Source organism: Myotis daubentonii, chromosome 2 (genome assembly GCF_963259705.1).
Source record: "Myotis daubentonii chromosome 2, mMyoDau2.1, whole genome shotgun sequence".
NCBI lineage: Eukaryota > Metazoa > Chordata > Mammalia > Chiroptera > Vespertilionidae > Myotis > Myotis daubentonii.
Genome location: NC_081841.1, coordinates 122,646,499 through 122,661,948, shown reverse-complemented (window position 1 = coordinate 122,661,948; position 15,450 = coordinate 122,646,499). Strand labels below are relative to the sequence as shown.

Below are 15,450 nucleotides of genomic sequence, written 5' to 3'. Positions count from 1 at the left end.
TTTTTATTTTTAGGATATCATTCTAATGATAAATATCAAATTTAGAAAGCACTTTCTAAACTTAGAACCTGGAAATGTTTCCATTTTATCCAGTTGGAGAGAGGATAAGCAGCATATGATAAAACAATCCAATTTAATGTCATTTCTAGTAAACATATTAATTTTCAAGATGTTGCAGAACCATTATCTCTATTATTCATTTAATTTCCTGTATCAAAAGGAGAAAGAAGTATTCAACAAACACATTATACCATAATGGCAAATAGATGAAACATTATCTATTACACCAAATAAATAAACCATAGGATTCTGAAATTTTTGTTTGAGATAAAAATGGCACCAAAGAAATATTCTGCCTGAGAATGTGAGATGGCTTGACACAGCAGATTTTCAAATACAATATTATGTAGTCATGGCACATTCTATAGTGTCCTTTGCAATTTCTGGAAGTGTGCTCTATTTCTAGTTACATAGACAAGTTAAGTGATTTAAGCAGCATAACAAAACAAAATTTCTGTCCTTTGTCAAGATAAAACCGCAATACTAAATTAATATCCTGCACTATAGTCCCAACATGTTTTGATAAGGATTATGTTTCATAGGTCAATAAATACTTATTGACTAACTACAAACATAAAAACAATGTTTATCGCTTGACTATTTTAGAACTGAACATTTAAGGATCAGAAAAATAAAAAGCTCAGGAATAGTGCTTTCAAAATATTTTTGTTTTCATTTTGCAATATCACTAAACTTGCAAAAGGGCAGAATATAAATAATACACAGTTAGATGAGCCCCCAGAAAAATACAAGGTCTCTAAGCAATTTTTTTCTTTATAAGTTGTTTTGTTCAATATAAGATATAAAAAGCACAAAGGAGGTGTGTATATTAATTTCATAGACTCCATGTCTAAATGATAAAATTTGTGACTGGCAAAAATTGTATCAAATAGACTTCTTAGGGAATCCTAGTTAACAAGGTTTGTGTTTCTTATTCAGAGTAACCTACCACCAGCAATCAATGAACATCATCCTTTCTTTACTCTAGTTCCAGGAGAATATTGTGTTAATTCCATGGGTTAGCCAGTATATTGCAGAGAGCTTAGGCAAAATTTAAGTTATGTTCCTTGCCAACATGAAAATTTAAAATGTTGTTATCTATTTTTCACTGAGAAATTTCCCTTCATTCAACCCTGTTATAAGCTACCAAATAAATAATAAATCTGTCACAAAAGATTATTCAATAGAGCACTACTATTGTTCTGTCATAAGAATGCTGATTTTTTAAAATATACTTTTTATATTTGACTAGGGGCCCGGTGCACGAAATTCGTGCACTGGGTGTGTGTGGGGGGGAGTGTCCCTCAGCCCAGCCTGCCCCCTCTCACATACTGGGAGCCCTCAGGCGTTGACCCCCTTCACCCTCCAATCGCAGGATCGGCCCCTTGCGGGCAGCAGGGACCCGCAGCTGCAGCAGCCCATGATCGTGGGCTTCGCTTTAGGCCCAGGCAAGGGACCCCTAGCTCCCGGGACTGCCAGCTTCGACCGTGCCCAGCTCCCATTGCTGGCTCCACCCCTACTTCCTGCTATCACTGGCCAGGGAGGAAAAGGCACCTGATTCTCCGATCATGGCTGGGGGGGCAGGGCAAAGGCGGCCCTGGGGCCGCCTTTGCCCTGCCCCCCAGCTCTTAGCTCCCCCCTGGGTTTCCGATCACTGTCAGTGGCAGGGGGCTTCTTCCTGCTTTCCCTTTCGCCTCCCTGCATTGTGCCTACATATGCAAATTAACCGCCATCTTGTTGGCAGTTAACTGCCAATCTTAGTTGGCAGTTAACTGCCAATCTTAGTTGGCAGTTAATTTGCATATAGCCCTGATTAGCCAATGAAAAGGGTATCGTCGTACGCCAATTACCATTTTTCTCTTTTATTATATAGGATAGTATTACAGATATCTCTCAAGAATTTAGTAACATTATTGGTATTTTTCTAATTCCCCAGAAACTTACCATGTGTATAGTACAGGGTTGTACAGAAGTAGGTTTACAGTTGTTTGTATGAAAAATAATACAATAATTAATACATGCTAATGCAAGAATGAGATCTGTGTTTCCCGTACTCACAAGTGTAAACCCACTTTTGCTCCACCCTGTATATATACTAGTAATTCACACCTTACTATTGTGCTATAAATAAAGGATGTTCTAGGAGTTGGTCCTTGGGGTATCCCTTTTATCTATATACTAGAGGCCTGGTGCATGAAATTCCTACACTGGTGCGGGGGTCGAGGGGGGTGTCCCTCAGCCCGGCTTGTGCCCTCTTGCAGTCTGGGACCCCTCGAGGGATGTCCAACTGCCAGTTTTCTTTTGACTACTTTTAAGATGTTCTCTGCCTTTTCTTTTTTTGTAGTTTCCCTCTAATCACCCAGATATTAATTCTTTCTCCTTACAGTCCTTGCAGTCTGGGACCCCTGGGGGATGTCTTGGTAGCCAGGGAGGAGCCCAAATTGGGGCCAGGTGCCGTGCCGCTTGCATTCATCCTGGCCCGCTGTGCCTGCTGCTGCCGCTCGGTTGTGCTGCTGTGGAGTCGAGAGAGGCTCCTGCCGCCACAGCTGTGCTCACCCACCGTGAGCCTGGTTTCTGGCTGAGCAGTGCTCCCCCTGTAGGAGTGCACTGACCACCAGGGGGCAGTTCCTGCGTTGAGTGTCTGCCCCCTGGTGGTCAGTGTGCATCATAGTGACCAGTTGTTCCACCATAATGATCGCTTAGGCTTTTATAAATATAGTAGAAGCCTGGTGCACAAAAATTTGTGCACTGGTGGCGGGGGTTTGGAGGGAGGCTCCTTCAGCCCAACCTGTGCCCTCTCACAGTCTGGGATCCCTCTGGAGATAACCACCTTCTGGCTTAGGCCCGCTCCCCTGGTGGCAGATGGCATGCCTGATCCCGCGGTGCCTGCCCCGTCTCACCCGGTTGCACATGGCAGGCCTGGATCCCGCGCTGGGGCGGGTGGCGGCTGGGGATCGTGCTGCTGCCCGCCGGGGTGGGGAGACACAGTGAGATATGTCTGCAGTATGCAAATTTAACGGCCATCTTTGTGGGGTTAATTTGCGTACTCTTTTGATTGGCTGATGAGTGTAGAGAAGGTACAGTCAATTAGCATCTTTGTCTTTTATTAGTGTAGACTAGGGGCCCAGTGCACAATTACATCGTGTGTGTGTAAGGTCCCCTAGGCCTGGCCTGCCATCAGGGCCATGTCTGCCACCCCTGCGACTCCTCGCATGCTCCACACATGCTGCTGGCGCCCCGCAGTGATCTGCTGACGCTGCCAGCACCCCAGGGGGTCTGGGGAAAGGGCCCAAAAGGTGCTCCATGCACCTCCTGGTGACTGGTCATTTGGTTGTTATGGCATTACGGCTACTGGCCTTTTATAATATAGATAGATAGTCTTTTCCTAAGCACCCAATCCAGTCCAATCACCTCCAAATATCTCTTTCCTCCTAAACCTATACTTGGAAATACAACTCATTTACTTTTACTTTTGGATGTTCAATAGGCATCTGTGCCCTAATTTGGCCAAAGGAAAACACCTCACCCCAAAAAACAGTTCTGCTAGTAATTACAACATGCAAATATTCCAGTTGTCTGCATTTCAGCCTATGGCACTACAAACCTAGGAGCCCTTGATCCCTCACCTCCAGCAACCAATCTGTCAGCATTGTTGTCTCCACTTCCAAGACATGTTCCAAATCTGTCCCTTTCTCTCCATTTCCATCACTGTCACCCTAGTCCATGTCACTGTTTCTATCTCACCTGGACCACTACAGTGGTAATTTATTTGGGTCTTGTCACTCCTTGGCTTAAAATTCTTTGCTTCATATTACACATAGAACCAAACCCAAACTTTTTGCTTTGGCAATAAAGTCCAATCTGATTTTATAATCTGACCCAACCCATAGTTGTGACAGCTCCTACCAGCAATTCATACCACCTTTTTTCATTATTCTCTGGATACACTGGCCTTTTTATTTCTGTCCCTGTGAAATATCAAGCTCATTCCAATGACACTTAAGCAAAAACTTTTCATAGGTGTTTAGAATATGACCTTGTACTAGGTACACACTTCTGAGGGTTATCATATGATTATTATGTAAATCACTAGAGACCTGGTGCATGAATTCGTGTACCAGTAGGGTCCCTCGGCCTAGCCTGTGGGATTTGGCCAAAACTGGCTCTCCAACATCCCCCAAGGGGTCCTAGATTGCGAGAGGGTGCAGGCCAGGCCAAGGGACCCCACTAGTGCATGACTGGGGCTGGGGAGGGACATGGGAGATTGGCCAGCTGGGGAGGGACCATGGGAGGGCTCCAGGGAGTGTCCAGCCCATCTCACTAAGGCCTGATCAGCCGGACCCCAGCAGCAAGCTAACCTACCAGTCAGAGAATCTGCCCCCTGGTGGACAGTGCATGTCATAGCAAGCAGTTGAGTGGCATTAGCATATCATTAGCATATTACACTTTGATTGGTTGAAAAGCTGACCAGACACTTAGCATATTAGGTTTTTATTATATAGGATTGGTTCTCAAACTGGACTTTCCATTGAAACATCTCTGGAACTTTAAAAATGCTGATCTTCAGGCCCCATCTGAACAGAATCCAAATCTCTGGGAAGCAGCCAGGGCATTCATATTTGTAAAAGGCTTCATACGTTTCTACATGCAGTTAAGGTTGACAACCCTGATATGTGATGTGTTCTCCTTCTCTGATTTTAACTGTATATTTACTTGACTTGATTTTTTTTGTTATTGTTAATATAGATCACATTTATATGTATACTCCTATTTCAAGAAATGCTGAAAAAAAAAAAAAGAAACCTTGACCAAGTAGGATGGCCTGTTCTTTACAGTAAAATGATAATAAAAAAAGAAGGTGGTACTATAAAATACATGAAAAGGATCAGCTGTTATCATTCTATACTTTTTGATATCATGGAATACAATTAGATTTTTAAAAATATTTTTATTGATTTAAAAGATGAAGGGAGAGGAAGAGAGAGATAGAAACATCAATGTTGAGAGAGAATCATTGATCGGCTGCCTCCTGTATGCCCCTATCCTGCAACCTGGGCATGTGCCCTTGACCGGAATCGAACCTGGGACCCTTCAGTCCTCTATCCACTGAACCAAACCAGCTAGGGCCACAATTGGAGTTTAATAAGGGAATTTTTATGATCTGTCTTCTATTCTTGATCCTACTGTGCATTAAAGTCCCAATCTCATACTTACATCACATAAAAGGATGCTACTGTTGACTTTGAGACTGAATGAACCTGTTTTAACATGACAAGAACTCACTGAAATTTGGTGGAATTCATGTTTCTTGCAAAACTCAATTTTTTCAGTATTTTAAGTTAGTTCAAGCGATTTTCAACTGGTGTGCTGCAAGAGTTTTTAAAACATATAATACCTGACTATTTACTCAGGGGCACTGGTGCCTCTTTTCCCTTAGATTGTCAAATTAAAGAATGATAACAGCCAACACAATAATATCTGTCTGGTGTGAATGAATCAAAATTATACCTATTTTTTGTCAAGGCAGCAAAAACTATAATATGTTTTTTATAATATATTTTTGGTGTGCCTCAGAATTTTAGTAATTGGTTCATGCGTGCCATGAGATGAAAAAAGATGAAAATAACTGAGATAGTTTATTCTTGGCAGCAATATAATTCTTGTGTCTAAGATAAATTATTTAAAATAAGACTATAAAATACATCAGAAGGCTTGGACATCAATTAGTTCATAAGCTACCTAAATATTTTTATATGAGTTTAGAAGAATCAAATATATGGATTAAATTTTCATTAAAATGAAGTAGGGATTTAAAATAAAGCAGAAAGCTTTAGGAAACTCAGTTTTATTTTCTCAGACCGTAACTTTTGAAAAATAGTTCAGACTTCTTCCAAAACACCAAACGCTAAAGGGTATGTTTATGCCTAGAGAATTTTAATGATGTTATAAAAGCTAAGAATTGTCACCAAGGATGACTGATTAGGGATCTAGGGGAGCCAAGAGAACCTGTCTCTCACCCACCTTGAAAAAATCTGCATTTAGGCTTTATGACAGCATCTCATTCTTGCACTCCTAGGCTTCTTGTATCAATGGCAGGGGGCAGGACATACTATACAGGGGCTATGACAAGCTAGAATTATGGCTGTCTGTTCCCAGTCTCTATAAGCCCATATACTGCCCAGCCCAATAGGATGATGAAGGGACAAGTTCTTTTAGGTGTCAGGCTTGTCTCTATCACTCCAGGAGAAAAGAAAGAACAGATAACTCAGTTAATTTTGTTCTTCATTTTTAAACTAACCACAGGTGACAGAGAACCTCACAGAAAGGATTTGAGGTCCAGGTGTCCCCATAAAGCCTATGGAGGAGGCAGTGTGGCATAACTGAAAATGAGTACAGATGGCCCTTGACTTCTGACAACTTGAATTAGAATCTTGCTTTGAACACTAAGTTTGTCGTCTAGGGAATAAGCAACCATTATTATAATAATCAATATTGAGATGATAGGTGAGAAAAGCTCTTGCTGACCCTTATGAGGAATAGATTCTTGGGAAGTTAATAAGTGTGCATTGGCAAAAACTACCACAATCTGATGAAAATTTAGCAGCTACTACAGAATTGGAAAGCCCAAGAGCTCCCGGTATTAGTTCTTTGTTAAATAATAGCTCCCTTTTAAACGTGTGTAATGAAATGAACAAATTCAAGCATCATTCAGATCTTATCCTTCTATTGGTTTCATTATTTGTGTTATTGTGACATATGTTCAGAAATGCTTTTTGCAATTATGTATAACCCCCTTCCTTTCTATGCATGGCAACAAAGCATAGAAATCCACAGGCTACACTGTGTTTAAACAGTTCTACTTTTTGTCTCTCTGTTTTTTTTGACAAGATAGCCTTTCATGAAGAGAAGGGAGAGTGAGTTAGAATAAGGGTTTCTTTCCTAGGGATGTAAAAAAGCAAAAAGAGAGAATCAAATAACCTTCAGAACTCTCTAGACAACAAACACAAGTTTGTTATAAAGCACTTTGAACCCTGTTCTATTGACTAAGGATAATAAGAAGACAATTTTACGGAAATTAAAAAGTCCCAGTACAAAACTTTTATCTGATAGAAAACAATTTTTTAAAAAGTTAATAGCCTCATATCATCTCTTTGAGGGCCAGAGATCTCAGTGGGGGAGGAGGCTGTACATTCGTATTATAGTTGGTTATTCTGATATTGTGAATTAACCCATAAAAAAGAACACTTTTACAAATGAAGAATACTTAAACCTAGAATTGATGCCAACATTAATACCTTAAGTATTTCAATGTCTCATGGCCAAAGTTCCATATTTTAGCTACCTTAGCAAGAAAACTCCAAAAAATCAATTTGCATCTAAAAGCTCCTTCATGGAATTGGCTTGGTTTTGTGGCAAGCATCCCAGCTGGCTTAGAGAAGCAGAAGGAAGCCTGCTTCACAGAGGATTGTTTGGTCCCAGTTGAATAACCTGCTGGCATCTGTTGTTAGCAGAGTGGTAAGCTGATTATGGGTAAGCAGATATTAATATTCTGATCAAACATTTTAAAAACTCATACTGCCAATTTAAAAAAATAACTGCACTACTCTTGGAGAAGTTATATTTATCATTCTGAAGCCACTTTTAACCTTAATTTCTACATATTCATAATCTTAAAATCTGTATCTATAGTTCATTTCCCAGAATCAAAACTTTTTCTCTTCACTGCCTTACTTAAACTGCAATGACTAAAATTCATGTGAATAAATGGATTTCCTGGATAATCTCAGTGGTTTTAAGACTTTACATTACAGTCTCTTCCTTCCCAGATTTCCTTTTGAAAAAGACAGTGCTGCAGTCCTCTTTGACCTCAGCTTCTATAAAAACCGAGCATAGCCTTGGCAACCATCCTGGAAAGACTTCTTGTTTCCTGAAGATCCGTTGATTTAACAAATCTAGCAAACTTAAATAACAGAAGCTATGAAAGAGGCACTTGCAGTAAGCATACTGAAGTGATGAAGCAACAAAAGTTTACTTGACCACAAAAATTTCTCTAACACCATCTATCATGCAGATTATACAATTTAGCACAATAACAGGGAAAGCTATTAATTGGCATTAATTGAGGTCTGCAATGCACATATAGGTCTTTAACAATCAACAGTTAAAACTACTGAGTTACCACAACTTATTTCTGGGTCCAGAGAGAAAATCTTTTTTATTTCTTATGCACTTACTAAATAAGGCCACTCTGTTGGAGAGAAAGTGTGGAATAAACTTCTTATGATTACATTGAGTGTTGGAATCATCTGTAATCACTACTTCTAATTTGACCGAATGAATAGGTTGATAAGGACCTAGTACTCAAGGAGATAGAGACTCTAGGCATCAACTGCCAGATGCCTGTGATGCTGATGGGATGAAGTGCCTGCATGGATGTAAGGTCAGCACATCTAGCAAACCACTTCTACACTTCTACAATGAGGGAAAAGGGGAGGAGCCCAGAGAAGGTAATGTCTCTCTTTTCACCTCTGGCGTCTCTTTACTCTGTCCAGGGTTGATACCTTCTTCTTCTTTAGAGCTCGTTTCTACCCCTGTGGTCACTGACCAACTCAGGAGATATAGTTGGAGCAATGAGAGGCAACAAGGTCTAGAGACTCCACTCATGGTCAGCTCAGGGCCCTTCCAAGCACACTTACCCCAATTCCTGAAACATCTTCCAGAAGCTAGTACTTGGGGAAAGTGGTCCTAAATCCCACTCACACTGCCTACTAACTCTTTTGTGCAGTAGGTACACTTTCCCTTAATGGGGCAGGTGTGATGTAGTGACTAACCAGATTTAAAACCCCCGGCTAGGGCTCTGAGAAGATTCAGACCACTCCCTACATCTGTGGCACCACAAGGAGATGGTTCCATGAAACATGAACAGAAATAAGGCCACAGTGTGCAGGCCAGGAGAGGTGATCCGGAGGGGGCTGGCATTCTGACTTAAGCAAGGGTTTTTAAGGATCTCTTGACTCTCAACAATCATCTCTTCTCTTCCTCTGGTTCACAGGCAATGGATTCCAAAAGGAAAACCCTCTTTTGTAACCTCAAAGTGAGAAGAGCCTGATCCACAGCAGGAGATATAGTTGTGGGCAGCTACTTGCACCAGCAAGGATCCACCTGTCCTCTCCCAAATCCTATGCACAAATGTCTGGTCTCCCAGAGTTTGGGATATGCTCCCTAGCCTTCTCTTCATTCTCCCTCCCACACACGCACTGGACATATTCCATGTGGAAAAGGCAACATTGGGAGAGGGGCAGCCCTCCTGGAGGGCCGCTTGGGCTGCTTACTCAGTCACTCAGTGGGCTGAGGCAGCCAGCAGCCAGCCCAGATGAAGTGGCCCCTTTCAGCAAAGCTCGCCTGGGCACCTCTGCCCCGGCTCCCAGCCCTCGCGCAGCACCCAGCCAGGCTATCAGTGCCGGCGCCGGGCAAAGCCCACACCCATAGGGCGCGCGGGGCAGCGGGCTGATGCTCTGGGACGCGGGGAGGGTGTGCGCACGGCCTGCTCGACCCAGGCTCTGAACCCTGTAAGGGTAGAGGGTGGGGGCGTAAAGCGGCGGCTGGACAGTGGGCCAAAGCAGGCGACCGGGTTGCGTCTCCTCCCGCCCCCACGGGTGCGGAGTCTCGGGCACCGACCTGCCAGCCTTCTCTCCCGGACGGTTTTCCACAGTAGATCCCAGGCTCTGGCTGTGGAGTCCCTCAACTGCTCACTGATGGACCGCCTTAGCTGCGTTTGGAAAGGTTTCCGTTTGCTCGTCATTTTAGATCCGTCTTCATAACTACCAGCGGGCTCACCACCGCCACTCCCTCGTGGCCGCAGCTCAGACTCCAGGCGACTTGAGAGTCCAGACGCAGGACTCGGACTGAGGTCTCAGGATCCGCCGCCGGCGCGACACGGTGGTTGGGCGGCTGGTGCTGGCCCTGAACGCTGTGCCACAGAGCGCCCTGAGGTTCTACTCTGCGCTCCTTCAACCGCTCTACTCCCTTCCCACTTTCCCTGCTGTCGGCCAGCGCTCCTCCGCTTCCCTCGCTTCCTTTCCCTCCCTCTCTCTCCCAACGGTCTAGCGCCCCACTCCTTCCCAGAGAGCTCTGTGCCCCTCCCCCCTCCCTTGCCTAAACCTGACAGCCTGGTCCCAAGGACCCCACTTACGGAGTTCCCATTCCATTTTCAATATCATTCAGAGATCGATCGGGGCTGTACCTTCTTCCTCCTATTTCTTGATAGTTTATATTTTTCGGTCTTAGAAACTTCCACCATCACAACCATACAAAAATGTTAAACCATGTCATAGCTATGCTATAATAACTCATCAAATTTTTCCTGAAATCGGAGGATATTATTAGAGTGTAGTATGGGTCCTCTAGTAAGTATTATATATAAATTTTTCCTGGATTCATCAATGAAATAATAATCTGGCTGCAATCTATAATCAAATTTAGATGGCTTAGAGAATCAAAATATAACTATAGTGTGGTCATTCTGTAGGAGGAGAATAACATGTAAATATTAAGGTCAAACCATGGGGAACCTACAGAAAGTAAATTTCTATACTCTGGTAAAGCATTAAAATCTGTATGCACTTTGAAAAGTATTATGAAAAAGAACTAAATCTGAAAAAAGAATTTTAAGGTATTTTAGCCAATAACAGAAAGTGGGCTTATCATTAGAAATTAGCTTATTCCTGCAGGGAAGAGGGAGGAAATGTGCTGGCCCTTTAAAAAATCACTTGTGAGTTATTTTCCTGGGCTCCAAGCCTCACTCATAGGTGAAGTCAGTACTAGCTCAGACCCCAGAGTGACCTGCTGCTCTCAGGCTTTGCTTCTAAAGTTCTTGAAGAACATTAGAGAAAGTAATTATGACAATTGATGTATCTCAATGAAGTGATTAATTTACATCTTAACTTTTGTGAGAGAAGCTAAAATATTTCAAGAGAATTTCTGAATTATTTAATACAGTAAAATTGCTTAAATCTCATTTCTTTTTAAATGTCTTTGTACCAGACTGCCAAGTAAGGACCAAAGTTTACTTAGCTGTTTTGTCATTTTTGTATGTTGTTGTTGGTTGGTTTTTAAATTATAGGTGCTGCCCTGACCGGTTTGGCTCAGTGGATAGAGTGTCGGCCTGTGGACTCAAGGGTCCCGGGTTCAATTCCGGTCGGGGGCATGTGCCTTGGTTGCGGGCACATACCCAGTGTGGGGTGTGCAGGAGGCAGCTGATTGGTGTTTCTCTCTCGTCGATGTTTCTGACTCTCTGTCCCTCTCCCTTCCTCTCTGTAAAAAATCAATAAAATATATTTTAAAAAAATTATAGGTGCTCCATGTAAACTTTGAAAATTAAAGGAACTTATCCAATTCTTCCTCTATTATATAAATTACTACTGACTCGGGAATAAAAATAGCTAGCTACCTGAAGAATTCCCTCTGAAGTTATATTTTTATTATCTTATTTTATTTTTATTCTGTTATTTTAAATATTCAAAAATGTTCACTAGTGAAACATTTCAGAATGAGTAATAATTGAGCTTTTATGTGCCACTCTGGTAAACCTTTGAAATTGTCAGTTATGAAGCAATAAGTCATAGATCAGAAATGGACTTGAAACTCTGGCAGCCAATTACAGACTAATCCAGATTGCTTTCTGGACCCGTGCCAAATACCCTTTTGATTACATCCTCTGTTCTGTACGCATGTTGTGGTAACAGACTGCTTTGCAAGGAACAAGATTTGTGTTATCTTGAAGTGACTGCTGTATAGTTTAACAACAAAATGCTTCACAGTTGATTCCCAGGGAAGATGTGTATCTAACTTTTAAAATAAAGCATCTCTAATTGTATCAAACTGAGGCAATAGTTGTAATATTATATAAACCAGGACTGATCAGCGAACTCTAAAGATCCTGGACCCCTATTATTTTCTATTTCAGTACATATTTTATATTCAGGAGCCACAGATTAGGGATTTTCCTTGTAAAACTAATTTGAAAAAAAATTCTGGCATTGCGAATTGGTTTAGTTCTGACTGTGGGAGGGTCAGGACTGCCTGAGAAGCCAGATGAAAGACTGAAGTGATATGCTCAGAACAGGTGCTGCCTGAGCAGCTTGTGCCATGATCTGGCTGCTGGTCCTGCTGGAGAAAATCTCACAGCTGTGCAGTGGCAGCCGCCACAGATGTAAGGCTTTCAAACCCAATGTAAACCTGGGAGTCTTTTATACAGGTCTTTAGACAAAAATCCACTCCCATTTTCCGCAAGCCCTGTTCCAAAGCCAAAGCTTAGGTAGGATCCCTCCCCTTCCTCCCAGGAGCCTTCACCTTGAGCAGATGACAGAACTGCTGACTTAGGAGGAAAGAAACCAGGCAACTCCTGACTCCTGCTACCTTCTTACCTTCTCTCCCATCACAGGGGAAGAGGTGTGTATCTCTTCTTACCCAAGACCCAGTCCCTGACCCTGAGTGCTCTGCTAACCATTTTTTTCTCATAAGGATTTTGCTACATCAGTTATTTCCTTTCTCTCCTATAGTCTAACCCCTCCCTCGCATAGGCTCAATCCTTAAGTCTCAGCCTTCTTTAAACCGAACCAAAACCAAAGCAAAGGCAACCACAACAAAGAATGCTGCCTCTACCCTGTATCTCTTGGGAAAGAAGTCTTCTCCTATCAACACTGCAATCTGGTTTCCCTCACTACATCATGGAAATGCATCTTGCCAAGGCCACCAATAATTTTCCGATTGCTAAATCTGATGGATATTCCAGCTGTTTTCCTTTCTGGAGCATGTGGATTATGGGACCCTGCTGATCATTTTCTTCCTCCTGACACTGCCTAGTCTCCTGTCAGGCTACACCCTCCCCTGGGTCTTCTCCTCACACCATGCTCCATATGGCCTCAGTGTCTGTCCTCATAGCTCCTCTTCTAATCCCTCAAATGATGACATCACCTGGGCTTCATTCCTCAGCCCCTTGGAGCCCCCCATTTTTCCTCATGCTTCAGCAGCTCTGGGTGACCATTTTCTTTCCCAGGGATTCAACCCTCACCTCTGAAAGCCAACTTGTTAAAAACAGAAGCATGTGTGCTCTTTAAGAGTGTGGCTGGAGGCAGAGTTGATTTTGGCCATATTTCTACCCCTCAACACTACCTATATATAGTCTTGTATTGTGGATTAAATGAACCAGTTCACATGGCACAAATAAAGGATTCAATCAATGCTTCCATCAATACTATTATTATCACATCACCATCCTATCCAAATCTTCCCTGAGCCCCTACAAGGGGCCTTCCCTGAGTCCCCTCATAGAATCCAGTTAATTTCTTCATAGAATTTATCATTCCTGCATATTTATTTATTTACTTATTTATTTGTCTGTCTTCCAGGCCAACCTTGAACATTGTGAGAGCAGAGGCCTTGTCTGTCTGATTAACCAGTATGTCACCTAGAACAGCAGTCCCTGACTGTCTTGCTCAATAAAAACTTGTAGAACAAATGAATGATTGTGTTCTAATGCCATATATCGTTTGCCTTACTAATGGATATTTCTAAAATGTTCCATCTAAACCTACTCTTCTTTTTCTATTCATATATTAGCCAAATGATGCTGCCACCCATCTAGTGTCCAAATTAGAAATTTAGAAGACATTCTAAAATCCAAAATCCTTTACATTGCTTTAATCTTTTTCTGTTTCTCCATCTCCATAGTTACTGGTTTAGTTCAGGTTTTCTTCTTTGCTCTATTGATTTCAGAATGATGAGATTTACATAAAAACTATTGCTCTCTGTTGGTCCATTCACTGAAGGGCTGTGTGTTTGATTCCCAGTCAAGAGCATGTACCTGGGTTGCAGGTTCGATCCCAGGCCAGGTTGGGGCAACTACAGGGGGCTACCAATCAATGTGTCTCTCTCACATTCATGTTTCTCTCTCTCTCTCTCTCTCTCTCTCTCTCTCTCTCTCTCTCTCTCTCTCTCTCTCTCTCATCTCTCAACCCCTCTCTTTCTTTTCTCTCCCTCCTCCCTCCCTTCCACTCTCTCTAAATATCAATGGAAAAAATATCTTGGGTGAGGATTAACAACAACCAAAAACTATTGCTCTCACTGAACTCTAGTCCTTATTCATTCCCTTTAATTGAACATCTGAGTTTTTCCTTCACTCATCCTTCAAGATTCAACTCAGATTTCACCTCCTCCTGAAAACCTTCCACAAATCCTGGTGGCTGGATTGCTCCTCCTCTCTTGTGTTTCTGAGCACCTTGGGCCTGCCTCTGGAGGAGCATTTATCACGGAGCACGTTGGGTATTTGTTTTCCTCTCAGCCACCCCACCAGTCCTGAGTTTATCCAGCTGGGGCTAGTACTTTTATTTCTGAATCCTTGGTGCCTTTTTCAGTGAACAGAGCATAAAGGATTATTTACTGACTAAATGAATATTTCACTACAGTTTGGATAGTTATTACTACAGTGTGCTTCTTGGTGTAAATGTAAATTTAAATTATGCTATGGTATCAATTAACTATCATCCTCTCTTCTCATATAAAGTTTAAATTTAAATATATAATTAATAAATATTTATGATTATAGTTTTTAAACACATAAAATTATAAATAGAAACATTAAAATTGTTATGCCCAGAATTCAAGATCCCCAAGATACCACGCCAGGGAGCCAGTCCGATGCAAAAGCAGAAGGTCCTTTATTGAGTTAGCTAACCCGATCCGGGCCTCCAGCCGACACAGCGACCGGAAAACCGAGTCCCACTCATGAGAAAATCGGCTTTAATAGTCAGGGGGGGGAGCTGGCCGTGGGCCCTGCCGATTGGCCAGGCGCCAAGTCGGGTCTTGTTACACAGGATGTGGTCGTCTCTATGGCGCGCACATCCCTTGCTTGTCATTGGCTAGTTCAAAGAAATCCCGGGCGTGGCCAGCAGTGGCCTGGGTTTCCGGGAAGAAGGCACTCTTCTGAGCACATGGCCTCTGCCCCAACATGGAGGATCCAGGGTAAGATGGAGGGCATAGCCCTCGCCCTTTCAAAAATCACCTGTAATATTACCAGGAAGAAGGAGCTGATAACATTTGAAAAATTTCCTTTTCATTTTTTTCTTTACATATTTAAAAAAATTTGGACTAAATTTTATACCAAATTTTGAAATTTGTTTTCACTTAGCATTAGATTGTGAGCACTTTCTGAATTTATTAAGTTATCTTTTAAAATATAATTTTAATAAATATATGCAATTCTGCTGGATAGACATACCATCATTTATTTTGAAACTTTCATAATTTTGGACATTTCATTTCAAATTTCTGAAATTATAAATAACACTGTGATGAACCTTTGGCAAGTAGAAAAAATACATTTTTTTCTTT

General features: G+C 42.0%; 1 protein-coding gene across 2 annotated transcripts in view; it reads right to left on the bottom strand.

Annotated features, from left to right (window-relative positions):
* STARD13 (StAR related lipid transfer domain containing 13) overlaps positions 1-10,132 on the bottom strand; it is a 312,838-nt gene extending 302,706 nt beyond the window's left edge. Inside the window, exon 1 of one of the 2 annotated variants that reach the window (XM_059684434.1) lies at positions 9,739-10,132. In XM_059684434.1, the coding sequence (XP_059540417.1) occupies positions 9,739-9,862 (124 nt within the window). In that variant the 5' untranslated portion in view covers positions 9,863-10,132. The remainder of the gene's footprint in view (positions 1-9,738) is intronic. The other variant, XM_059684436.1, reaches the window with a different exon arrangement.
* Positions 10,133-15,450: the final 5,318 nt, after the last annotated feature.